Source organism: Sitodiplosis mosellana, unplaced genomic scaffold (assembly GCF_009176505.1).
Source record: "Sitodiplosis mosellana isolate CC-2019 unplaced genomic scaffold, AAFC_SMos_1.0 Smas_scaffold_47, whole genome shotgun sequence".
Taxonomy (NCBI): domain Eukaryota; kingdom Metazoa; phylum Arthropoda; class Insecta; order Diptera; family Cecidomyiidae; genus Sitodiplosis; species Sitodiplosis mosellana.
In genome coordinates, this window is record NW_022595289.1 from 3087475 (window position 1) to 3114994 (window position 27520).

A 27520-nucleotide genomic window follows, 5' to 3' on the forward strand; every position below is an offset into this window, starting at 1 on the left:
AATTTCAGTTTCTGTCGAATGTCAAGTTCCGACTTTGAATTCATTCCCATTGAAATTCAATCCTGTAAAATCGATTTTCCAAATATTTGCATTGAACTTTAACTTTTTGACTATTTATTATGTTTCTGTTACAATTTTTTACTCTACAAAAAGTTCCAATGAATAACTATTTTGCACTGTTTTTTTTCTTCTCGTTATTAATTGATAGTCGTGTCGTGAACGTTTGAAAATGTATCTGTTTAACATTTATGTGAATTATATCATAGCAGATTAGGTAACATATTTCAGTTTTTCCATTATTTTTTTTTTTGATATCGAATTGCCGATTTGTTTTTATAAAAGAACATTTATGTACAGTCTAATTGTTTGTATAAAAGTAGAGTGAACATGTTCGAATAAATAAATAAATAAATTATTAAATTTAAAAGTACGGAGTCATGTGTCGATTGTTTTTCTTTTACATCTAATGCGACTATACATTTTTTTTTACAATAAACCCTAGATTGCTATCTGTTTAAGAGAAGATTTTGAAAAATCTTCCAAAATAACCGAAACCAAACGAACTAGTTGCTTTCTTCTTTTTGACTGGTTTCGCTTCTGTGGCTTTGTTCTTTTCAGTTTTCACTTCATTGTAGTCTTCTTCATAGTCCTGTGAAAATAAAGTGATACGTGTTAATCATTTGTAATACTCTAGTAAGAATGCAAAAAAAGCATATTTCGATGGAATTTGAAAAGAAAATGACACTCACATCATCCTCATCCTCTTCGTAATCTTTATCAGCTCCATCAGCACCGTCAACTTCATCACTCTCCTCATGTTCGGCTTCGGTAGGTTCAACCTTTTCTGTTGGGCTATCGGTTGGTTGCTCCTCATCGTCGGCGGCCAACTCTTCAATGGTTTCTTCTATTGTTCCCATGATTGAAGCATCATTTTGATCGTCAGCTTCGGCTTTTAATTTGCTTGCCGAGTTTTTCGGTGTCTTTTTGACGATTTCAAGCTTCTTTTTAGGCTTTTCATCATTTCGTCGGTTGATATTGATACCTTCGTTTGGCTTTTTCTTTTCATTGCTGTTGCCACCGAGGAATTCCGAAACGAAATTTCCAGCGCTACCAAAAAGACGTGTCAATCCAAAGTCATCGTCGTCGTCATCATCGCCTCCACCGCCACCGCCTAAGATACCACCTAAGTGAAGGATAAATTTGGCAATTTCATATTTATTCGACAAAAAATGGTCTCTTATGGAATAAAAAAAATGGTTAATACAAACACGAATATCGAAATCTTTTCCTTCGTTTAGTTTGAACCTACCCAAAACATCCCCAACGAATCCACCTGGGCCTGGTGCTTCTTCCGAATCATCATCATCGTCATCATCATCATCACCACCGGCAACTAATCGAAAGAAATCAAATATTTTTTTTCATGATAATTTATTTTTAAACTCCAAACTAATTCCGAACAAAGAAAAGTATCCTCTCTAAACCAGTTTTTGTTCTGATGAATCATGAATGATGGGAAACTAAAATATCAAGTAAAATAAATAAACTTACGTTCGCCAATGCCCAATGGATCATCGTCGTCGTCATCATCATCATCCTCGTCTTCATCGTCATCGGTGATATTTGGTGGCAATGGCTCTGCTTCCATTGTTGCTAAGCCTTTTGGTCCGAATTGGAAACATGACACCCGAAGTGATGCTTCAACGTCATCATCAGCTCGCAATTCCAATCCCAAACATGCTTTGAAGTTTTCATCTTGTCGTGAAATACCTTTAGAAGATATACAAAATAAGTCAAAGTCAAAGGGGTTTGAAATATTTTAGAATTAGAAAACTTTTTGTTCAATTTTTTTTCTTTCTTTTTTTTAATTTTTGAATCCAATTGTACTGTACCATATACGCGGCCGCAGAAACGATTATATCCACCGGGCAATGGAAGGCAAATAGGTGTTGGTCTTCGGCTATCAACCGTACGCGAAGCCAAAACTAAGTCACCATATTTGATGCCAATCGACAAACGATCATTATCCAAATAACGGACAGTAGCGCAGCCAGGTCCACGAATTGGAATAAACGGAATGTTGAAGTCGCGGCAACACTTGCATGTCGCTGATGAGCATGAGCAGAATTTGTTGATTGGATTTGGATCATTTTCGTTCAATGGTTTTTCGGTGCTTGGTTTGGGTTCGATTTCATTATTTTCGGCTGAAATGGGTTTCACCACATCGGCGCTGGGATTGGTATCAGCCTCAACTGGAGCGATGACAGCTTCTTGCGAATCAGTCAATTCTTGAACAATTTGAATATCTTGGCTGACATCATCTTGACGAACGGAATTTTCGGCCGATGAAATATTTACTTTGAGAGTAGTTGTTTCAGGAATTGGATCGATGCGAGCTAGAAAAAGTTGCACAACATTTAAACTAAACTCACACTCTCAATGGATGAAAATGCAAATCACAAATTACCTATTCGTCTATTGACATTCTTTGATGAAACGAACGCGATGAGCGCGCTGATGAACAGCAATTCCAGAACGAATGGTATCTTCATATTTATACACTATTGAAATATTAGAGAGGGCAAAACAAACAAAAAATGATTGATTCGAATTTAAATTATAACAAACGATTAACACTGAAGAATTATAATAATTCAAAGAAATTTATAACAATAGGCGACTAATTGGCGTTCATGGTATACTATCGAAATGGATGATTTTGTCTATTTATTCTTCTCTCTTTTCGGTTTGCTCTGTTCCCGTTAGGTTTTTTCACTTTCATAAAAAAAATCGATAAAAGAGTTTGCCGTTAGTTTACCAACAGTTCACATGTTTTCGTATTTTTTTCGATTTTTTTTACACTTATCATAAGCTCTTTATTTGAAGAGTGATAGATGACAAAAGATGAAACATGCTGCGATTTCAGTCGAAAGTATGCGGATGTTGATCATAAAACGTGAAAAGTTTAATAACAAAACTGAAAGTTTTTTTTCGGTGAAAATAAGTGGATCACGTTTGATATTCGAAATATTGACATTCATAACCAACGCTCACGCATAACAGTAATGCGAATAAGAAAGATTTTTGATCAAAAATTGGAATCAGCAAATGGATTTTATAGCATTTTTTTTTACTCAAAGCTATTGACAATAGCGCGAATTCTACTTGTCGAAAATAACGGGTCATTTACTAATTTTGGCATTGGTAAATCGCTAATATCGGCATTGTCGGCATTCGTTTGGCCATTTCACCATATATTCTAAGAAGTGTGTGCATCTTTTGCTCACGGTGGTACACAAGAGAAATTCGAAAATTGATTTTCAAACCGTCAGACCATAGCAATCTACACGATGAATGCCATGCATTAACATATTATTTAGGTCAGTATTCACAATTAAATACATGTAAATATTCAATAATAGCAACAATTTGCATAACAGTCTAGATGAATAACGGTCTCGTAGATAGAACTGATTTAAACCGTAACCCAAATCAATGCCAATGGATGTGAATGAGTGTAGAGCTCGTATGTGCGGTTGTATGGCATCAACATCAGAAAGTGCAAACATTTCAGCCAACGTCGGAACGCAATTTTCAATCGATGAATTCCAATTGGAGATAATGCTTTTTCCATTAAATTTGCACCAAATGTCAGACCAAACGTCGTCTAACTGACGATTGGGAATGCTTAAACGAAGATTATATAAAATTATACTCATGTGTATTTCTGAAAATGATCTCTGCTTCCATATGACTGATTGGAAAAAAACGGAGAGATGTTGCACAAGCGATAGATGCGAACGAACACGTTTTTCTAGAACATATTTCGTTTTGTTCAACAAAAGCAATCCACAAATAGCGTTGAGATATTTTAATCTTCTACTAAAGTCAGCACAAAAAAAACACATTGGACTAATTTAAAGCTCCGATGAAGAATTCATAGAGCTTAGGAGGTGCAAAACTCGCGCCATCAAAGAAAATGAAGTACAATCAACTATCGTAATAACGCTCAAACAATTACTATAAGACTTAATTAAGTTGTTGTTCATTTTCAGCAATTATACTGTTCTTTAGTCGAATCGGTCTTTCAAGTGAGATTTTTTTTCAAGTAAACGCACACGCGAGGTAAAAAATTTAGAATTCCATTATGTAACCATATAACTGATGATTTAACGGTGAAATTGTTAAATTGCACTTTGCTATTTTTGAACATAAATTCTCTTGGTTCATGGAATTTTTCGATGTGAAATGAACATTCTTCGAATTTATCGTTTATTTGATAAGACATTTTTGTGTACTGAATTCGTTATGGTATATCTTTAAACATAATCTTTTCACTGATTATTTTGAATTCTTCATCATTTTTTTGGTTTTTATTTTTTTCATATTTTTATATTTAGACCGTAGATTACTGCGGGTTTAACTCTAAAATTGAACATTCAACTTTCTTGTCTCAATCGAAACACGATTCGAAATCTTCACTTTGAAAGGAGAAAAAAAAACTGAATAACTAAATTCACCTTGTTTGAATATTTTGACGTTGAGCGACTCGCGATCAGATTTCCACGATTGAAGTGTTTAACGTTCATCAGTCGACTGACTAAGCGAAGAGTATCTGTTCAACGATGTAATGTATGTTGAGAGTCTTGAAGTCGATGATCGGCCACGCGAACCGAAAAACCATAAGCAGAAAAAAGTAAGTGTAAGCAAAGCAGAAGAGAAAAGAATACCAATTCCGGCACACAAAAACTCGAAAGCGCGTCTATTTTCTTCTTTGCGTTACGTTCTTCTGTTGCTTGCTGCAATATGAATATGAGAAAAAACACTAAGCGCCACATTCACAGTCCACACGTTTGAATGAGATAATATGATATTCGGTACATTCTTTTTATCACGCAACAAAATACAAAATGAAAACGGTTTAATATCGAGTGTGCCAAGGTTTTAAATCATTTTAGGTTTTGCTTTCATCTCGTTAGATATTCAAATCACACACGCATACACACAATGCGGCAGTCGGTAGTGTAGCACTTGATTAAAGTATATCATTAAAATTGGTCAATTGGCCTAATTATGATTTCTCCAAAATCGAAATTTGTCCGGAATTTCTTTTCGGTGCATTTGCTTCTTTCGTTTCGACACATTGTCAACAGCAAAGAAAGAAAATCAGTGAATTTCATATTCAGCAGGTAAAGAAATATTCATTCATCAATAATGAATCCAAAAAAAACCGTGTGATTTATGACAAATTTATATGTTTCGTATTAGAATCACAATGACTTAATCAAGACATATCAGCGCAGTTATCAAACGGTTAGCCATTAATATGACGCCCATTTGGTGGTGAATGAATTGTGAGAATACCCATCGAAGTCATCAACTTTCAAAATACCAAAACTGTTGGATTCTTCTTGAAATTATATTCGGCTGTTCCGTTGTGTTCCTAAAGAAATAGAAAACAAAGAGAAATTTGTGTCATTGTGTCTCTTTCACATATGACGTATTTGTATTCCACTGTCTGCATACACGGTGTATAATATTGCATCGAAAGGCTGAAACTGAAAGCCTTTGATAAAAGATTTACGATGAAAAGCCTATTAAAAATAGAAAAATGGAAAATGACAACAAAAAAACGTCCACTGGATTTTTAGTAACGTTGACACGGCCAATTTATGTTTGATCTATAGACGAAACCAATAACTTTTACCACTTTTTCTCGCATGAGTTTTTTTTTCATAGTTTCAAATCGAATTCTCTTCCATTATTTTTTCTTTTAATTTTTTTTTGTTCTACTGTACAAGTGAGTTCTTCGACTTGCACCAACTCGAAGTACAGTCGGTGCACACCTTGTAATGAGCCAAAATATGAATTGTTGTGTTCAAAAGATTATAATAGAACAGTTATTGTTGTTTTTTTTTCTGCTTCCAATTTCATCGATCGCACAAGAGTCAGATTTTGTTTTTTTCCTTCCTCCCTTCTTTCTGTCTGTCTTTCGTTTTGGTTTTAAAAACTTCAACAGTCATTGTAATTCAGCGAACGCCAGTAATTTGCTATATGAATAAGTTTGACAGATATTATTATGTATTGAGAACAAAGCTGCTCAATCGAGGCATATCGCACTCACAACATTCTTGAGCATACTTCCACCGAATGCAAACCAAACCATCGTATAGACTACATACCGTAAATAACATGACGTTTGATCGCAAACATTATGCATTTCACGAACAACTTTTTCGAGTGTGTCAGACATACCTACGTATACTGAATCGACAACAATTAATTGAACCACTTTAGGTCGTTCAGTACAGACAATACGTATGAACATTCGTCCGCTTTATATCGATTGTACACAATTTTGTTTTGGTTTCATGTAGAAAAAATGAAAGAAAATTTAGTTCGAAAATAAATTGTTTATCTCGTCTGTCAACGATCAAATCAGATGGGCTGGCGTCGATTTGTTATCGCAGCGATAAGAACATTTGAGTCATATCAAATAGTAACAAGTGGTATCAAATTCGATGGGGATGAGTAAACGTAAAAGTGGGACAACAGGTCGATAGAACATTGTTCAAAGCATTGAAACCGGTTGGTCAACAGGTTCATCGATTCGTACTGTGTAAAAATAGCTCATGATCCATGATCCAAGAATGCATTTCTTGGACGAGAGAGTCTTATAAGTTAACCTATCGTTGTCTAAAGTAACGCTGCTCGAAATCAAAACCGCAAATCGACGAGATGAACAAACGAATAGCAATAAACATTTTTTTTTCGCGGCGTATTTTTTTCTAATCTCTTAATTATGGTCGAAGATTGAAATGATGTTCTAGTTTTTGTGATTTCGTGCATTAGAAATAAATCGTTTTACGTCGACTATTCCGCTATAGACTATGCGGCCGAACCCGAGTCTATATACGAGCAATCATTTTCGTTCTATAATTTTTTTTTTCTTACATAATATTGAACTGAACCATGGAATTTTCAGAATGTGCGTCCAACTGCAAAATTGCATCTCTTCCTATCTCCGCTTTCGAACGAACATAGAGTCATACCACTTCGTCTTGTTTCTGCTGCGAAATTTATTGGTGCATTTAAACCATAAAAAAAATTCAAGTTCGCACATATATACCTGAGTTAAGAGTGATAATCACTTTTTAATTTTGCTTGTAAATACTTGGAATTCGCATTGGTTAGCATCTGATAATGCAAACACGTTTGCTTCGCTTATTTTGATCTCATTTCATGTAATCAGTTTTACAATCGTTTCTTATATTTGTTATTCATTGCATTTTCAGTTATTCATAACACTTACCCGACAAATAAAACATAAACGCAGTGATGATGAACATGATTTATGACTTTTTTTCACCAAATATTTATTTACATTTAATTATGAGGATTCTTGATACAAATAATAAAATTACGAACCAGTGAAGTAAGTATAAGCGAGCAGAAATTAAAATTATTATGTGCCATTCCGTGTGATCAATTACAACATAAATACACAGCGATTGAATTGATTTTACATCAACTCACTCAAAACTGCCGATGAATTTATAGCCATAAACGGCGGGTTTTTTTTTCTCTCTCCATCAAATCAATGGAAATTAATTGAAAAATGTAATTATTCCACGTTCGATGCGATGCGTTGAAAGTAATTTAAAATACAAAATATTCAGTTTTTCTTTTCGATTATTGGGCCATATCACAAATGGCTAATAATTTACACACTGAAGTAAGAGTTTGATTTTATATATAAATATATGACTAGAAAGTAGAGAAGAATCATTTGGCAAACTTGAAGAGCAACAAGAGTCTTTCGGTTTTCAATGTGATAATTCCTAGAGCTGAGTGTGATCGGCTGGAAACTCAAACTTTGATGGAAACATTTTTGACTTGACCCGGGGATCTTCTGGTGTCCAAATACGCGCGAATAATTTACAGCCAGTAATTCGATCTCCTTTCCGATGCCATGACAGTGAGTGAATCATCCCATTACCTTGAGTTTAAAAAATGAGCGAAAATAAACATTTAAAATTAATATCCAAGTGAAGAAAAGTATTCGAGAGAAAAGTTCTACGAACAAGAAGAGAGTGTTGAATCATTCAACACGATATCAAGTTTATTCGGCGGACCAATTTGATTGTTATTATATAAAACATTTTCATACGTATACGAAACGAAATGAAACGATAAAGATAATTTTTCTTCAGCTTTCTCTTCAACGCAAACTTCATGCATGAATGGAACAAATCACAAAGAAATATAAATAAATAAACGCAACATTTCCTGTTATCGTTGAAAAAAAATTATTGAGGTATATTATTTAGTGTTTATAATCTCATTCAAATGCGAAGCACATTAATACGGTAGGACGCAAGAAGGACCCCACAATTGCACGCTACACCAAATCAACGTGTATTTTCTACGTTCGCAGCGAATCGGCTAATCCTGCCCTTCAAATTCGACTCTTATAAATGTTTCCCTCTATCGCGCCTATGTAATTATTTGTTGCTTGAACATGTGAAATTTGCTATGGTACTCCAGATGTTCGGCTATAGCAAGTATGGTATATGGTATTAGATCGATGGGTTCCGACATCGCCGATGACATGCAGTCTACATTTTCAGCTAAGGTTTAATACGGTGCAATTGTTTATGGTGAATCTTCAACCACAAATCACCGAAAATGGATGTTTTCAAGAGGCGCAAGTGCGCATCAATGAAATTACACTTCAATGATTTACAATTTTTCAGCTAAAAAACCACAAAATAGGTTGAAAATAGTGTTGTCAAATTCAAACTATGGAAGGAATTTTCAATTCAGCCCATTTAAGATTGTTATATCGATAAGATTATTATCATGAAGAATTTATAAAGAATCTATTTTTGGTAAATTTACCATAAAAGAAACTCAAATCCAATTTAAAAAATTCTCATATTATTCATTTTTGCAGTCTCTTCGCCTTTTTGCTACCGCTCAGAATCATCGGTGGTCCGTTTTGCTTGCGCCACAAAAACCCACACCGACGCAACGTTTAATGTTTATAGCGAGTAAATAAAATTAACACGGCAGCATGCAAACGTGAATGGCCCAAATATTTTGTGTTTTGCTACAATTTTGGAATGCATTCAGAAACCCATTTGTGTTTTCGTAATTTCGTTGTGTTTTGCTTTGTTCTTAATGCTCTTCAACAAACAATAAAAACATCGCTTTGCCGCTTCGGTGGCAGAAAATAAGATATTTAGTCTCAGTCACGCGATTCCTGCGTAGTAAATGTGAAACAGAGAAGAAAAATGCCAAAGGGATGTTCGCACAACAAATATAATTTGTTTGCAATTGATTCAGTTTGAGCACATTAACATGAGGGTAGCACATAAATATGTTTTGTGTGCAATTATTCCCATTTCATGTTTACACGATCTAATTGAATGGGGTTTGAATTTTGGCACTCAACTCATCACATAGTTAATGCCACGGAATACTAAAACACAGGGAGAGCACGGACCCGAAGTGAACATCCAGTGGAAAATACATCGGATTTTAATACTGTGCGAATGATAAGTACTTTATTTTCTGCTCATTGCACTCACTTTACATTTAAACTAGAAATTGCATTGCATATATATGTTTAAGCCATCTAATCTGGTCTTAAAAGAATTGAAATAAATAAATTTATTTACTTTTCATCCGAGGATTAGCACTTTTTTCTCTGCGCAAATACTGTATGATTCGAATATTTCGTTGAATTTTAAATTTTGATTGTCAACGTCACATTTGGATAGAAAAAGAAGTCGTATTAGATTTGAGCTCATTCGAATGTTCTACATATATTCGAAAAAGAACGACAAAACAAACGAGAAACATTGAATTATTAATTTTGGAAGCGAATGTATCGATTTTTAACATTTGAATATTAAATATTTTAAAGTTCCGGTATCAATAATGAAAGAGTAGTCAATACTTCCTCAATTTATTTCACATTATAATATTGAAATACGTGTTATACATTATTATAGGCACTTCGCACAACCACCGCTTCGGCGACATTAGCAAAGAAATATATAACTTTGAATGTACCAATGGTAAATTATTTTGTTTTTTTTTTTAGTCCAGACTACAGACAAAAGTGAGGGTTCCGATTGATTTCCCCTTTTAATGAAGAGCATAATAGCAACCATATTGAAACAGTTCAAATCTATTATTATCTAGCCCTCGAAATTGCTTCATGATATTCAATAATGATACAGAATTAGATTGCCGACTAATAGTTGTATCATATGAATGAGTGATGTATTTGTTGAAAAGAAATTCCTATCTTTGGGGTCTACAATCGATTCAATGATATTCAACTATTTCGTTTCTATTCTAATCTCTCACCTACGCAATTTAAGTCATAAATTTGTTCAAAGCAAAAAAAAAATGTATCGAATGTGATTAAACACGATGACGGAATATCTTGTGAAACTGAATTATCGTGTCTTTTTCCCATTAATTGAGATCAAAACAATATGTTTTTCGTCGTCATCGGACAGATCGCGTTAAAGGCAACTTTACGTTTCGTTTGAATCGCCGACACTTAAAGGGGAAAGTATTTTTTGTTATTTTTGTGTATTGATATTGTTTCCACTTGAGTCAATATTGTTCGAGGCTATTGTTATTATTGTTCCCGTTTGTCTTTTTTACAGTTAGTGCACGTGTGCACTGCTATCAACCCCATAAACACTTTGTAAACCACGGAAACTGCAATACAATCATTAATAAATAATAACGAATAATCATTTTTTTACTCGCTGTGTCTATTGAATGCATTAGATTGCGAGCAAAACAAACTGTAGAATATTATCGTTCGACCCCAAATGGCAACGGTTTCGATGCAGTTTGTAATCATGTATTTCCGATAAATAATTATCCGCTAAATGTTTCAAATGTTGGGTCGACTAATGTCTTTTTCCATTTTATCGACCGCAATTCTGTTTCGAATCAAACATTTTACGACCATTTTTAAGCCATTAGACGAAAAAAAAAAACAATTAAATTTCTGAAAATTAGAACATCTTTGAACTAGTTCTTGTGGCTAATGGCTCGTTGGTATTGATATTGACGCGATGTTTGTGTGAATTGGCCAGATTTCTTTTATTATGACGTGTGTCATCATGGGAAACCGTCGGTATGGCATGTGTCATCAATTAGCGGCATTACACTCTTTTGAAGTCTTGAACAATTTTCACACACGTTTCACTTGTTTAATGTTTTGATTAAGCGTTTGTGTATGGCACACACTAGAAGAATTTACCAGCAACAATAACAACATTCGATACTCACTTCGACAACGTAGAATCGTCTTTTTGGGTGGCACTTTAACAATCTGCTTTTGAACACCGATCAGGCTTGATGTGTTGCCATTCTTGTCTTTTCTCACCATTTCGCCCAGAAAACTGATGTAGCTGATTGCTAATTTCAAGATATCGACTTTACTCAATTTCTTTTCATACGGCAATGTTGGTATATGGGCGCGTAGTCCCTCAAATGCTTCGTTTATATTCTGCATCCGACGGCGTTCACGTAAGTTGGCTGCTTGACGCTGTTGCGACTGTAGATTGTGTGAACGACGTGATTTTGTTGGCCTAGAAATGTTATTTGTACATTAAATTCTCTCGCTGGTCATTTCTCAACAACAACAAAGAAACCAACATCGACGGAATTGATGGCAAATCAATCACTTTTTAGGTGTGAATCAGCATTTTTCAGAAGATTCACTTTGGATTGAATATTGTTATGACTTTTTCCCATTTGCTTGATAGTCTTGAGAAAAAGAAATAAAATGACTAGAAGAATGGTTATGGAAAATATCCCCCGACAAAAAGAAAATGACTGATTTTACAAAAATATCAAACCTAAAATTAAATTGGTAAACAATCTTTTTTGGGGCACACGTGTTCTGATAACACTCTCGGCTCGTAATGATTACATTTTATCAAGCATATGGGAGATTTGATGAAAATTCCAAGTGAAAGTGATAACAATATAAAATTCCACTTGCCACAAAATGTTTTACTTCATTCGTTAACAAATCAAAATTTAACGGAATTTACTCACAGTTTATCTAGATTATTTTCTTGGTCACTATTGTACGAGCTATACAGATCACTATCGGATGAGTTATCATTGCACAAAAATAAGTCATTCGTCGATGCCGATGGATAGTCAAACAAGTGTCGATTTGCCAAACTTTCAAACTCAAACGCATCGATCGAAAACATTTCTTTTGTTATCTGATATGTATTGAGTCTATGATAACAAATCGTTTTTTTTCTGATTGCTCTCTGTCCTTTATTCTCTGATGACCATTCTTAGCACATGTTTTTTTGGAATTTAACAGTAAATTGTACTATAAGAATGTTGTTTAACCTTTGAGAGACAGCCGATTACTACATGAATGGTCACAAAAATGAGTGGAATGTGGTTTTTTCGGTTTATCTGGAAAATCGCACCCCAACTCGTAGGAGACCAAATTGAAAGAGTCGATATGTGGTAGTTATATGGAGATTGTCGAGGAAAACGGGAGGCGTGGCTTCGTCGTTCCTCATGAAAATCACCAATGAAACAACAATAGAAATAGAATAGGGGAAATTGTATAACTGTTTCGTTTTGTGCTAGGGTCGATTTGATGGACGTTATAATCGCTGCTTTTAAATGACTTGAATGAATTGTTCTTACTTTATATAATGTTGAGTTGGAAAAAAGATAAATACAAAGAAAATCTTTGTGTTCGTTTGCAACTTCTTTATTTTTTTCGTTACACAATTAAGTGGCTATAAGTTGACCAAAAAAAAAATGCTCGTATCTAAAATTAAATACATCATCTGATTATTTTCTCTCTGGGATAAAAGCCATTTTTCTATGTTAATCTTTATTGTTTTTTTTTACTTCATGATAAACAATCCACTTCAGTCTTCCTTCGTTTCGATAGTTGTAGCTGTAGCTGTTGGTGTTTCACTTGGTTTTCCATAATCATCATCACCCTGTTCGAGAAATTCATCCCACTTGGAGAGTCGCTCTTTGGTCTCAGCTTCTGATTCATTGGCCTTATACTTTGTTTTACCATCCCACAATTCAGCGGTGAGCAATCGCTTTCCGAAGTATCTCCTGTGCATCATTTTAACAACAATATCGGCTTCTTCGGGATCACCCATTCGAACTTCGGCAATACCTTCTGGTTCAGAGCTGTAGATGACAACCTTTTTCACAGTGCCACACTTTGAACATTCTTCACGAAGATCATTCTGATAATCAATGATTAAATCAACATGATTGTCAAATGTTTCCGGTTCAAAGAGATTTTTAATTATGACAACACGTTCATATTTCTCACGTTCGCCGCGCATTTTATCTGGTCGCCAGTCCAACAATTTTGATTCTAATTTTTTCTGCTTTTCCTTGTCTTGTTTATTTCGTTTCGGTTTCAGTTTCGGATTGTAATCGCCACGCATTTGGAATTGAGCTCGTTGAACTTTGATTTTGCGTCCTCGCACTTCATATCCATCGAGCATATCAATGGCCAGCTTCACCGATTCAACCCGTATATAACTCACTAGACCATCGCCTTTCAACTGTCCATTCGGTTCGGCGTATAGTTTCACCTTCAATTTTCTGGTTTTTGGATCACGGAAAATCATTCCACACTTCGACATAACCTCAATGAATTCTTCTTCAGTTATGTCTTCCGGCAAATTGGATACGTAGACCTTTGTGCATTGCTCAGGCGCTTCTTCGAACCATTGCGGTTGACTAGCTTTTCGTTTGCCGGTGGTCACCTTTAATGGTTCATCTGTTTTCGCCTCTGTTTCCGGCTTAGCTTTGTTGAGCTGTGATGAGGATGTCTCGGCTGGTTTCGTTGAGGTGTTATCGATGAATCCATAGTTGGTTTGATATATTGCAATAAAGTCATCGTCGATCTTTGGGAACCAAGCTTTTTTCTCTTCATCCCAAAAGTACACCACTCCATCGGAATCGGTGTGTAAACGTTGCCCATCGACACACACAGACGTTGCAAATTTCTGATCACCATTTTTCGCTTCCCATTCGTTAGTGACGGGATTCCACTTGTAGTGCTCATTCTCGAATTCATTCGCAGCATCACTTGATGCACCCTCCTTTAGAATCCACTGGTTTGTCTCCGTACACCATCGATAATATTCATTTTCATACGGATTATTTTCACCTGAGTCTTTGGGTACCCATTGCTTCTTTTCTTTATCGAAAACATACTGATACTTTGTGGCCGGATCAGTGTAAATGGCTGTTCCATCGTCTGAATAAGTCATGCACTTTGTATAATCTACACTACTGCCAGCAGTTTGATTCACATCCTCCTCGTTAATTTCGTTGGTTTCCTTGGGTTGACTCTCAGAATTTGCACTTTCATCTTTCTTTGACGGCTCATTTGATCCATTCTCAGGAATCAATTCACCATCGGTTGCAACTTTCGTTGGTTCATCCGACATTTTCGAAACCAATAGTTCTTACAATTTGTATTTTGTAATTAATTAGTTCAAAAATAACCCGTTTGCACTTTTCATTTGAAACAAAAAAAATTATCAGCTTCTTTGTTTGAGGTATTTTTGAACAGTTTCTTCTTTCGTTGCGGTGAAAAAAATCTATATAAACAGATGAATATACTATGTTTGACGTTTGCCACTTTGACAAATGTTTAACCAGCACACCGCGGTTGGCCACATGGAATTTTACAGCAGATGGACAACCTATCAATTCTTGCAGTTCTTGTCACAGTTGAATTCGCTGCGCTACACTGAAACTCATACAAGAACAATCCAACCATACGCTTTGCTACGTGATTCGAATGGATTATAAAGCAGAAAAAGAGAAATGTGTTTTGTTTTTTGATAAGTCGTTGTCTGCATACAGACGACAATGAATAGAAAGATAATTTGATATGAAAAAATATCATTTAGCTCTGACATGGCAGCCGATTCAGCGAGCTTTTTCATTAAATAATTCTCTAGGACAATTGGAAGGAGAAGCAATATTTAATTTGTACAGTACAATTTGTACTCAACTTGTTTTTAATTGAATTAACATAACAAGATGACATGAGACATTTCAAAGTCACTTTCTTTCTTTTTATCGTTTCCCTCTTTCGTAGTCTCGATTCGTTGTGGTATTTCTTCGACCAGCGCCGTAGCCAGGCCGGCGCAATGGGTGCATTGCACCCTCCAAAAATTTCAAAGGTGCAACAAAATCGGGAGCAAAATCGGGTTTCAAAGGTGCAACAAAAGAAAAATTTCGATTTTGCACCCTCCAATTTTTTTTTCTGGCTACGGCGCTGTCTTCGACGTTTTTTTGTGTGTGAAAAAAATAAGCGTCATTTTGCGGTTAAACAATCACTAATCTCTTGTTTGTCGTTGAATTATGATAACAAATGCATTTCCGAACGAGGTCAATCAAGCATTTGGACTTTTACCAAGCGACGACTGTTTGTTGACAAAAAAAAAACAAAAAAAGTAAGAGTTTCAAACGAAATTTTGAGACTCAAATTGGACGACGTGTATACGATGCAAAAGAAATTCGTCTTGTAGAAAATTCAACTTCAAAAATTGCGCCAAGCTCGAGTGTTAACATATGCGACGAATTGTCAAGAAATTGCGAGAGAGTTCTCACGCAATGCAACACAAGTACATAGTACGCCTGGGGAATGGAAAAATACTAGCAACGAATCTGATGATGACTCAGATTACATGCTATTGCGAAATATCAACAGACATGATAAAATAATTCAAACAATTTCATCACATTGTTTTCACAAGGGGAATAAGGACTCAAAATGATGCAATATGTATCATGATAAAATGCAATTAGTCTGTTAAAAAAACATCGAATTGAGTGTGGGTCCAAAACGGATGATTCGTTATCGCATTTGTTTGATTGAGTTGAACATGATTCAAAACAAATTTCGGCACGGTTAGAGGTTAGGTGATAGCGACAAATCAAAACTGCTTTGAGGCGAAATCGAAATGCGCGCCTACTTTTGTAGCTTGCCCACGCACACACAGCCATATTGTGTACGCTCTCATCGTCTCCAAAAAAAGAAAGAAAGAAATTACTTCACATTCGGTCGGTCGGTCGGTCGGTCGGTCGTGTACTGTGATGGGAACGTCTTGAGCGAAATGCTCACATACACGTAGCACCGCACCAACACACATGTATACGTTTCATGGTGTGCGTTCAGAATCCAAAATAATACCGGCAGCTGCCTGTATTTTTGTGCCGATGTAAATGTGCTCGAATGGTCGCCATGATTATTTAGCTGCTGCAACACTTTCCGTATAGGCGATATTGTGCAAAGAGACTGAGAGGAAAAACACTTCATTCAATTCGTTCTTACAGACACGTGGATAACCATAGTGTTCGCGAGCAATAAAAATCGCTTGAAAAGAATGAAATTTACGAATAAAGTGAATTGATTTACCGTCATTACATGGAAAAGCAATAAGTGAACAGTTGAACAAAGTAAAACAGTTGAAAATTGTGAACAAAATATCATTGAAGCAGCAAAGCAAATAGAAAAATCAAGCGTAATAATTGAAGGAAACAAAATAGAAGGCACGAATTGAAAGCGATTTCCGAAAAAGGACATAGTGCGGAATAAAAGTGTGAATTGCGTAGCAAGATCGTACCGTCAAGACAAAAAGAGCGAACAAATCTGAATATCTCTTCTTTTCTGTAAAAAACAAACGTCACGTAAGTGCATACCAAAAGAATAAAAATGAAAATTGGAATTAATTTTTGTAATGACGATGCCAAATACAAAAAAAAACGGGTTGCGAAGAGAATGCCTGGAAAAGAGATGGAGACAATCGAATGTATAAAGGAAGAACAAAAAAACCGCATGCACGTATTTCACAAAACGAAAGAAGAAAAAAAGAGCGTATCATACATACGAAGAGCGACCCACAAAAATCAGTTCAAATCAGTTGAATTTGAACGGTGAAAAGAAAAATGTGACGATCGCCCATAAAAGTAGAATGTTCGTGTAGCTATACACAGTGATGCATGCACGGCGTTGTTATAAATATAACAATCTGTTTCGCACAGCGAATGGTGGCTAATGAAAAACCAGTCAAAAGGAAAAGATTCATACTATTCGATCTGTGTGTATGTGTCTTGGGTCCTTCTTGTTGTTGGATCTATTTTTTGCGTTATTTCCGTGAAAGAAAGAACAAAGAAGATTATATTGCGCACGTGTTGCGAATATATAATTTTAAAAAATGATGGAATTTATTCATCGAATTAAGCGACACCTCTGCATGAATGGTATGAATGCGTATGTATGAAACGAAGAAAAAATGTCATTTGCAAAAAAAATGTGCCCGCTTGAAGCGACCAAAGTTGTTGACCAAGCAAATGCGGTAAAAGACGGCGTGACTGCAAATCCCGTCTTAAATAACATAGAGGAAATAACACATTCGTCGACAAATTCCGCGCGAAAAGTTCTTAAATGGTTTTTTTCTGCTTTTTTTCGGGAACTTTTTGTAGCGAGAATGAATTCATGAGTAATTCATTTTAGATTAAGTGCGTCGTTCAATTAGCAAATGTACGCGAGTGATAGTGCCTGGAAGAAGTATATTCAATAGCACATTGTATGCCGTAATCAAGTGATCTAATCGCACTGACTTTCGCTACTGTGCGAATGAAAATGTTGGCATTTCCGTTTCAATGTTGTGTCGTAGAATGGAACGAAGGTGCAGAAAAGCCGAAGCCCACAAAAACCGAAATACCGAGATTAAAACACTCCAGTTATACATCAACATATATGTGTTCGCGCGAAATAGATGCTTCCCACAGTCTCTTTATAAATACAAACAACGAAGAAATTCTTTGCAAGTCATCGTTTCTTTTTCGGCAAACAACAATCATCGAATGATGGATGTTTGGATTTACACAAATATCCAGTATAAACATTTGCCGAATAAAAAATGCGCTCATTCAATGGTTTCTTATTGTTTGTATGGAATGAAGAGACGTTTAAATAAAAATGACAACAGTTTAAGAATCGGGCGTTTCGAATTTGATCAACACGACACTTTGCACCCGTTGCCATTTCTACACCATATCGCCAATTTCACATGAGTATATCCGAATCACATGTTTATCCAATGACAATATCAAGCATTTTATTTGTTTTATCGAAACAAAAAATGCCGACGATAATCGTATTTCGCAAAGGTATCTGTTGAACCATGAAAATAAACACAGATTCAAGTAAATTGTTTGATTAACGAATAAATCGGTGAAGTAACATAAATGGGCTTCGGTGCGACAACGGCGAAAATAACCACAACAACGACAACGAAAATTGAAAGGCCAGCGCATACTTTGTTCGCATTGAATACTTCGCTTCTTATCAGCGCATTTCAACGCGTGCTAATTGGTTATTGTCGCTTATTTTAGTTTGTTTGACGAATGTATTATTGATTACACGCCAATATTGATCGATCAAAATCGAAATCAACTTTTCAAGCACTTTTGGCTACAGGATAGCCAAATCTCGGGTAAGATATTTTTTAATATGAGTAGTGAGCTCATGTTTCATTTTTTTCCGCGTCCATCATGTTCTTTTTTTTTCAATAATCTATCTATCTATCTAATCATTATTCATTGCTATCAGCGCAATGGGAAGCTTATAATAATATATTTTCGCCACTCAAATTTTATATGCTTATCAGTTGACACATGAACATCTGCGTTGGTCCCAATGCCTGCTTTTTTCTACTTACTTCCCCATTGTCAATACACATACATACTAAAAATTTCGTAGAAATTTTTTTTTATTGATTTTTGTTTTCAAGTCTAAAATTCGTTTCAAACGAACGCAATCAAGAAACGACACATCAACGGTTGCATTTTCATCTAACGGATGTTTGTCATTCCAAAATGAATTCTTGGGAATTCGTTAAAAGTTAATAGCAATTTTACAAAATGCGTAATTTTTTTTGTCATTGCTAACAATAACAAACTCAAACTAACACATTGCTTTATGGCTAGAAGTTTCCCTGAACATTTAAAATTTGTTCCGAAGAAAAAATCGTTATCAATTTACGTCACGCCCCATCGAAGTGGCAGTTGGTCGTTGAATAACACTTTGCCATGATCCTGACCTCGTCTGATTTAATTTCAAAATGTTTATTATATTTGCGCTATAGCCGACATTTTTTTCTATTCCCCGATCGAAATAGACTTACCCAATTTAGATTACATTGATGTGACATTTTGTTACATCTCTCGCTCATTCTAATCGGTTTGAAGTGAAAGTGATATCGTCTTTGATTCGGGCAACCTATTGACGAGCTATGTAAATGTGCTTTAATTTTGTGGTTTGTAGGGACTTCGGTTATACCAATGAAATCAAAATTCACTTGTCACATTATGGCATAGTAACAATCAATAGGTCGTGCATATCATTAATTTTTTAAGTGTGCTCGAATTTTCGTTTTTGTCATACACCTGTAGCTTCGACGAAAATTTCACACAAGCGAACTTCTTTTTGGATGTGTTAAGGACAACGTTCTTGTAATAGTAGTTGGCATCGTGAATAGTTTCATTTCTTCTTTATATTAGTAAATGGTATCCAGCAAATGAGAGAGTAGAAAGATAAGCCATAACACGCCGATATAAAATACGCTTCAAATGCGTCGTTCGAGGTAAAAAAGCTATCAAAGCGACATTTACTCGTTTCATTTTTTCTTCTTCGTTCAAATGATAAAAATCTCCAATTCAATGTGCGCATAACTATTGGCTATATATCAAGTTTTGGCACTTGATCGCATGCTAATACGCTTCGACGAAAAAAAAACGATTTCGTTTGCGTTTTCGTTTTCGTTTTGTTGTCCTTTTCTGTCTCAAACGCGTGTAACGTATATTTCACCGATCGAGTGCTTCGTTTCTCGATCTGATTGGGTCCCACTGAATTCGTGTGTATTAAAAGCATATATGTTCACAAATGCATGAATGTGTGCATGTTTTGGTGCGGCGTGTGTTTCATATTTTAATCAAGGTTTTCTCTTTCCATACCTTCGCCGATTGAATGAAAAAAAAATATGTCAGCTCATCACACCCGAACGGGACTCAGTTGTGTTTACTTAGGTTTTTTAATTTCGTCCATACGGTCCGTGTGACATACACAGCGCGACAAGTCGGGAAGTTCAGTCATCACAACGGTGTTTTATAAAATTTACATGCGCACAAAAATAGAAACTCCAAAGTCTAGTCCATTCCTTATCGTTCACATTTGTGTTTTGAGGAAGAAATAAAATTAAGGCACAAACGTAGCTCAATCAGTTTTCGACCCTCCGACAAATTGTTTTCTTTTTAAAAATACACAGCGAGCGTTGAGCCTACGGTGACTGTGTTTTTTTTTCTCATAGAAAATTGATAACCGAGAAAAAACTGCTCGAAGTTTGAGCCAGTTACGCGACTGTTGTTTGTTTTGATAACTTTTTCTTGCTTTTGTTCGCATCTAATTTTCCTATTCTATTGTTACAATATGGATGTACGCCACCAAACTAGCAATGGAGTAAGTATTTGATAATAAGCGAAACGTTTGCGTTTTATTGTGGGTTTTCCGGTGAATTCACATTGAATCCGATCAATTGGATCAGAATTTTATTCAACCGCATGTCAAAGTATACCGGTTTACCTGGAGAGTAAAAGCAAGTTTATTCATTGCGTCTTTAGCTCATGTTCGTTCCGTCGTCTCGCACGTATTCGTTCGCTCGCTCTTTTTACATGTGTTTTTCATGAGTGGAATTTCAGTGATCGCTATTAGTTATGGGCTGCAGTCTCTGCCACGTTGAAGCCACGTAACTCACACTAGCATATAATCAATATTTAACTATGTAGCAATACACATGTTGATAATATTTGACTATCCGTGTCTATAGATTGTTGTTTTTCTTTGAATCAGTATCTGTTGAGACATTCTAGAAGTGGCAACTCGTTCATATACACATATTATTTGTGTCTTTCTATTCTGATCTTTGGGACTATATTAAAAAACTGGTTTTGCTTATTGTTTCTATCAAAATTGTTTCTACGTTGAACCCAATAAAACAAAGTAGAAAGAAAGACAACCGCATTTCACTTTGATCGATTGCCGGTTTCTCAATGGCTTTTTTCAGCGAACATGTGGTTTGTTAGATTATGATTCAATCAAAGAGATTGTTTTTTTCGCTTTCGTGTGTATGTGCGTATGTGTGTGTGGTAGAATTTGAAAGTTCTTGATATTATTTATGGTATTTCGTCCGATCAGTTGGCATGGAGAAATATACCATACTAATGCATAAATTGTCGATCATAACATAAACACTTTACATAAAATCCATTCGAAAAAAAAACCTTTCGATCCATTCTAATTTTGGTAATTTTGTTTCTATTTATTTTTCCGCAGCATTCTAAATCATCATGGTTTTGAAAAATCCTCTTATACTTTTAACGATACCATTTGCATTGGCATTGAGTTTGATATGGTTTCGCAGAAAAAAAATTCATTGTGATTCAGGTGGTGATAAAGAATCAGCCAGTGAAAAAAAGACTTTGAACACAAACTTAGAATCAAATAGTGCAAAAACAAGCGAACCTCGCGTCGATCTAAGACATAGCACTTCATTGCCAATCGGAAGCACACCGAAAAAATTGTCATCGTCAGCACTAAATAATAACGATTCATTTGATTTTAAATTTGGCAAATCGGCACCCATTGACATTACGCCACACAAAACATCACCATCACGCTCGAAAAGCGGATCGAACGAAAGCGATCAAAATAAACTCGAATTGAATTCAATTGAAGAAAATTCATTGGATTCAGTTGATTTGCCCGGCTCAATTACCTGCCGTCGTCGTTTCTCATTCACCATTCGAACCAACGAGCCAGCCGTTGTTGTCAAAGCGTCTACAATGGATGTAAATAAATCACCACAAAGTTCCTTTGAAACCGTAACCACTTCGCCACCATCGAACTCACCTGCATCGGTCACCAAGAGTCCGGCCAGCGCAAAGACAACACCAAGTTCAAGCAAAGCAAAGAGCAGCGAAAAGAAATCCAAAGCTTCGAAACAATTGGCAACCAATGAAACATCCAGTAAGAAAGATGCAAAGAAACCGGAACGTGCATTGCCCGTTGCAAGTCCACCGCTTAGTTTGTGCAGCAATAAATCGCACGATTCAGGTGACTCAGGCAAAGGTTCAAGTCCGGCCAATTCGGAAGGTGGCCAAACATTGTCGTCAATTCAATCGTACGATTTTGAATTGCCACAAACGCTAGTCGGTTGCTTGGTTGGCAAAACGGGTGCGACCGTACGGAAAATTCGTGATGAATGCAACATAAACATTTCCATCAAACGGCATCCAATCAAATACAAGAAATACAAATTGTGCACACTGCAAGGCACCCAACAACAAATCGACGCTGCACTCGCAATGATTAAGAGCAAAATGCCAGCGAAGACAAATTTAGAACGGGTCGATATTGAAGTGGAAACCGCTGAAATGTTGGCAGCCATATCAAAAATTGATTCCAATCGATTGCAGGTAAACGTCTTATTTGCCCCATTTATCTAGATTCACAACTTTCCCATTAATATTTTATGATCGATAAAATGCTTTAATTATTTCGATGATTATTAGCCAAAAGTCATAAACGAAAAAATGCGAATTATCATTTATTTGTTTGTTTGTTTCTTTGTAACGAACAGTTAAACTTGATCGATGGTATCAACAACGATGTGACCGTATCATCAGTCATCAATGGTGGTCATTTGTTTTTGCAACAGCCATTGCATCCATCCTATATGTCGTTGAATGTGTTGCAAAATTGCATGAACCAAAGTTACGCATCATTCGAGTCACCAGCACTTCCAAACTTCAGCATCGGCACCGTTTGTGTTGGTCAAATCGATGGTCATTGGTATCGCTTGCAAATCATTGACTATCAACCAGAAGCCACAACCTGTGTAGCTAAGTATTTAGACTTCGGTGGATACTGTGAAATTCAAACGACTGAGCTTCGGCAAATTAGAACCGATTTCATGACAGTTCCATTCCAAGCCATTGAATGTAGTTTAGCCGATATCAAACCGAAAGGTGAGTCATCGTTTTCAGTGAATAAACAAATCCATTCAAATTTTTTTCGAGATTGTTTTCAATATAAATCGTTTCGGCATTTCGTTTGCAGGTGGAGAATGGAGCATAGAAGCTTCTCAAGCTGTAGTCGAATTAACCCAATATAGAACACTACAAGCCCAAATAACTAGTTACACGGAAACTGGCGTGCCAGAAATCCACCTATATTCATTTCTAAGTCCAAATGTAAGTTGAACTACATTTTAATACATCTGTTGGCAATGGAATATTCATCATTGCGATAAAATGAAAAAATCCACACTCATCATCACCTTTCAAAATGTACATTTTTCTTAATTATTCAACGGTTTTTTTTTTACTTTTTCAGAATATTGTATTTGTCAATCAAGAGCTAGTGGCTAGAAATTATGCTGAATGGTGTGAGCCAATGGCTACGTTGTAAGCATACGCTTGTACACGTAAGATATTTATGATAAGGCGAATAAGGTCCCCATCATTAAGCATAAAACAAAACAGCGATACCGCACGAGCATTAGGTACGAAATGAAAGCAAGCAAACAAAAAACTGATAATTATACCGAGTAAAGTAATATTTCTGCGATTATTTGATTTGGACCACTTCAAACACAAATGATATATACAAACTGTTATATGCTGCCCGTTTATGAATGGTTAATCTCTGTTATTCGTGAACGTGACTCAATTAAGTTTTAAACAAAATGAGAAAAAACAAAATACTAGAAAAAAACAACAATTTTCTTTAGAATAACAAAAAAATACAAAAAAAATTGGAGGTAAACATAACAATTCTATCTCACTAGAAAAATGGCAAAATTAAAAAGAAATGCACTTCATGATGCAGTAAAAAATATAGATGCAACACAAAACCAATAAGAAGAAATTGAACTCACAAAGTTTCAGTTCGATTTGCCTTTGATCACAGATGAAACGCTTTTTTACCAACTGTTTTTTTTTTTTAAATATTATAACAAAAGAGAATTTATTGAAATTCCTGATTATTTCGGATTGATTCACTTGAACACGTTTTCTTTCTTTGGTATTAAAATTTATGAATCCGAATAGCCAACGATTGATATTTTCCAACGTAATTCATTTCGATTTTTGTTTTTAGATCTCTTCATTTTTTTGCCCCGTTAAATTTTGCTGATTTGAACCAAATTTCAGCCAGAATGAATGCACAATGTTTACCAAGAGTAATGAGGCTTTGAGTTTAGCGAAATTGTTAATGATGCATGCTTTATTTAATCGTTATTGCTTTCGGTTGTATTCTATTAAAATTTGATTATCATTTGCAATTGGTTTAATTGACAAAAGCTCAGTACATATTTCAAATAACCTCAGAATGTTGATTTCAATCTTTTTTTCTCGTTTACCACACAAATTTTACTCGATTACAACATATTATTTACACAAATTTTATTTTTTTTTTCTTATTCCTCAATAGTTACTCTATTTTCTTTTCGTTTGGTTTCATTCAAAATTCAAAAAAAGTTTGATCATTTTTCCTTAGTTATCAACCGGAAAATATTCGTTCTATTGAAGATCCTAATTTTAAGATTGGTTAAGAATTCATAAACTTAAAAAAATGTAAATAATTATGATAATTAAAGATTTTCATTGGTTTTCATTATAAAATTGTAGTGTTTTTATTTTGCCATCCCGTCAGCATGCCTTGGAATGGCCATCACCCGAATGGTATTCATAGGAAATTACGTTATGGTATATTTATGTGCCAACCAAAAGTATTTTTCATTAACAGTTAATGACGCATATCGAAACATGATTCGGTTGGAAAACAAACGCAAGTTTTTTTTGTCGTCCAATCAACAGAAGATTCTTTCCAACTATACAAACGAAATGCTTTACCCATTTGCTCAATGCCATTTTGTGTAAACAATCAATTTTTGATCTGTTTTGAATGTGTCAACAATATTATTTCATTTTAATTTTGTTCATATCGATCAAATGTTTGCTTGTTTGACAAAAAAAATATCATACCATATTTGTTTTTGTATGAAAAAAAGCCAAGCTAACATTTTCCATCGGAAGTGTATGAATAAACAATAGATTTTAAATAGATTGTTTACTTAATGAGCAATATAAAAACAATCACATTGAGTATCCAGCGCTTATCTGCACATTTTTATCTGCTTTAATTCACTTTTGTGACTATTTTTGCTTTAGATGGACAAATCGATTGATAACATGCCAATAAAACAGGGCTGGAATTCTAAGTCATTCCACCAAAATCGTTCGGAATTATTTTTTTCGTACATAAGACCATATTGGAGTGAAAGAGAGAGATTCCACTAATTTTCTGCACTCCACTGGAATTATTTCTCACACAATCCACTCTTCCTTGAGTTATCGGAATAATTTCGGTGGAGTGCAGAAAAATAGTGAAATCTCTCTCTTTCACTCCAATATGGTCTTATGTGCGAAAAAAATAATTCCGAACGATTTTGGTGGAATTCTTAGAATTCCAGCCCAGCACTCCGTTTCAAAAATAGCCACGAGAGACGCAAAACTGTAACTCCAACCTGGACTATCTATTCATTTAGATGTATGAGTGATGGTGGATTATCGATTGATTATTTCCACATTTTTATTGACTTTCTACGTGAATTTCACTTTGAACTCGAAATCAAGTCGATGAATTACTTAGATAGAAACGATTTCGGCCGGTCAACTTGTTATGTCATAGCCACTTCAATCAAATTGATTCAGTCTGAATTCAGAGAATTTAGAATTCTATTGGAGTACACACACAACATCGAAACGGCATCAAGAAACCGTAGGTAGGTAAGTACCAATAGCCCAAAGTGAAACGACATGCTAATCGTGGTTAAACATGCTGTCAGTATCGGTCCAACGAGATATATTGTTCTGATTTTATTTCGGTTTATCTTTTTGAAACTTACCTTTTCTGCACAGTCGTCAGTAAGTTAACTCTTTTCAGCACCTATTTCTAGGAATAAAGTTCAGGGAAAAAATTGAATCCGATTCAAGTTTATAGACAGACACTAGGTTTATTTCCAAATTCTGTTACATTTTTCAAGGCAGTCTTCGTATATAAATAACTTAGTGTTCTAGGGATTATGGCGAAAAAGAGTCGATGTATCGATAAATGTGGATATGCTAAAATTTGTATGCTATAGATTAGGAATCATTGATTATGCTCCAACAATCGACTGTGGTGTGACAACTTCAACGGTTTCGCTGGATTGAAGACGTTCCAGGAAGTTTTTCATCGAAATGCTCTTGAATTTTTTGTGAACACCGAAAATCTTCTTGATGCGCCGCTTCCGTTTTTCTTTCAACGTTTTTGTTGTGTTCAGCCCATCGGTGCATGCCACGCTGCGCTTGGTTTTTTTGCCAAACACTTTCTTTCCATCGATTGTTGCATTTGCGCTGGAATCGGATTCGTCTTCGTGCTCGTAGATGGTTTCCAATTGCGTGTACTTGATGCGGCCCAATGATTTGTTCAAGTACAGCTTTTCAATGGCCTTCGAGTTTGGATTGAGATTCTTCTTCTTCAGTTCAGTTTTTGCTTTGGGTGCTTCTGTGCTGTTCTGCCGCAGGCGACGCATGATGCGGGCTCCAATCCCGTTGCTCATCATTTTTTCAGTCGGTTTTTCAAATTCGTCTGGTGAGTTGGGTTCGCTTAAATCTAATGTGGACATACTTTTTTCGACGATCCTTAGTGCTTGTGTTGTATTATAGTCGTTGGTCAAAGTTAAATGTTTACTACAAAAATGAATAAAAACAATCAAACATTGAATATCGGTTGAAATATCGGAAAAAACATGCGTTTAGAATCGCTGAAATGGTTTGCTGCATACTTACTGATTGAACAGATGAATGATATTCTTTAAGGTTGTTGCATTCCCGCTCAGCATAATAATGAAAATGAGCACTGGTTGTCTGAAAGTTTGACTTTCCAACAAATTCGACGTTTTCCTTGCAATCGTCAATTTTTACTATGAAATACTTGAATTGGAATGAATTATATTTAAATCTATTTAGGCCAATGCAACGAAATTTCGTTTCGAAATTATGCTAAAACATCGTACGATCACAATTTGTTAGGAATACATACGTTCGAGTGATTTTTTTCGTTTTTTCTTGTTTATTTCAAACTGTCAAATTGGTGTTGCTCGAGACGCGCATTCGAAAATCGAAAAATGTGGGAGAAAGTTGGAAAAAGGTAGACACAAATGGGGAATCAATTTATTCCAACATTTTTCAATCCCATATTATTTCCCCCTTCAAGTTGTTTAGTTGAAAAGTTAAAATCGAAAAAAAAAAATCCTCAATTGCTTTTTGCATACTGTTGCAA

At 35.4% G+C, this 27520-nt stretch overlaps 5 protein-coding genes across 11 annotated transcripts; 1 reads left to right on the forward strand and 4 right to left on the reverse strand.

Moving 5' to 3' along the window:
- Window positions 1-96: 96 nt before the first annotated feature.
- On the reverse strand, window positions 97-6317 carry LOC129570049 (uncharacterized). 2 transcript variants are annotated; one of them, XM_055449422.1, is made up of 9 exons: window positions 6183-6317; window positions 4731-6050; window positions 4521-4615; window positions 2468-2561; window positions 1893-2396; window positions 1552-1770; window positions 1310-1393; window positions 750-1183; window positions 97-649 (listed from the first exon to the last, which is right to left on the reverse strand). In XM_055449422.1, the coding sequence occupies exons 3-9, from the start codon at window positions 4587-4589 to the stop codon at window positions 515-517; spliced, it is 1539 nt and encodes a 512-aa protein (XP_055305397.1). In that variant the 5' UTR covers window positions 4590-4615; window positions 4731-6050; window positions 6183-6317; the 3' UTR covers window positions 97-514. The 2 variants fall into 2 exon arrangements, with proteins under 2 accessions (XP_055305397.1, XP_055305395.1); XM_055449420.1 differs by having other exon boundaries at window positions 116-649; window positions 4521-5443; window positions 5708-6050.
- Window positions 6318-7434: 1117 nt separating this feature from the next.
- On the reverse strand, window positions 7435-12460 carry LOC129570051 (pancreas transcription factor 1 subunit alpha). The gene is made up of 3 exons (XM_055449424.1): window positions 12100-12460; window positions 11326-11627; window positions 7435-7999 (listed from the first exon to the last, which is right to left on the reverse strand). The coding sequence occupies exons 1-3, from the start codon at window positions 12261-12263 to the stop codon at window positions 7842-7844; spliced, it is 624 nt and encodes a 207-aa protein (XP_055305399.1). The 5' UTR covers window positions 12264-12460; the 3' UTR covers window positions 7435-7841.
- A 305-nt stretch (window positions 12461-12765) lies between these two features.
- On the reverse strand, window positions 12766-14705 carry LOC129570052 (HIV Tat-specific factor 1). The gene has a single exon (XM_055449425.1). The coding sequence runs from the start codon at window positions 14505-14507 to the stop codon at window positions 12951-12953; it is 1557 nt and encodes a 518-aa protein (XP_055305400.1). The 5' UTR covers window positions 14508-14705; the 3' UTR covers window positions 12766-12950.
- Window positions 14706-16095: 1390 nt separating this feature from the next.
- LOC129570053 (A-kinase anchor protein 1, mitochondrial) lies at window positions 16096-24816 on the forward strand. Of its 6 annotated transcripts, none has more exons than XR_008688090.1 (6): window positions 16123-16761; window positions 21467-22608; window positions 22773-23160; window positions 23252-23385; window positions 23528-23696; window positions 24626-24816. XR_008688090.1 is itself a non-coding variant. In XM_055449428.1 (5 exons), exons 2-5 carry the CDS (start codon window positions 21481-21483, stop codon window positions 23600-23602), a joined length of 1725 nt encoding a protein of 574 aa, XP_055305403.1. In that variant the 5' UTR covers window positions 16096-16761; window positions 21467-21480; the 3' UTR covers window positions 23603-24816. The 6 variants fall into 6 exon arrangements, 4 of the variants coding, with proteins under 4 accessions (XP_055305403.1, XP_055305404.1, XP_055305401.1 ...); XR_008688089.1 differs by having other exon boundaries at window positions 16345-18572; XM_055449428.1 differs by having other exon boundaries at window positions 16096-16761; window positions 23528-24816.
- Window positions 24817-26190: 1374 nt separating this feature from the next.
- On the reverse strand, window positions 26191-27446 carry LOC129570089 (protein tantalus). Its single transcript, XM_055449494.1, has 2 exons — window positions 27028-27446; window positions 26191-26928 (listed from the first exon to the last, which is right to left on the reverse strand). Exons 1-2 carry the CDS (start codon window positions 27078-27080, stop codon window positions 26355-26357), a joined length of 627 nt encoding a protein of 208 aa, XP_055305469.1. The 5' UTR covers window positions 27081-27446; the 3' UTR covers window positions 26191-26354.
- Window positions 27447-27520: the final 74 nt, after the last annotated feature.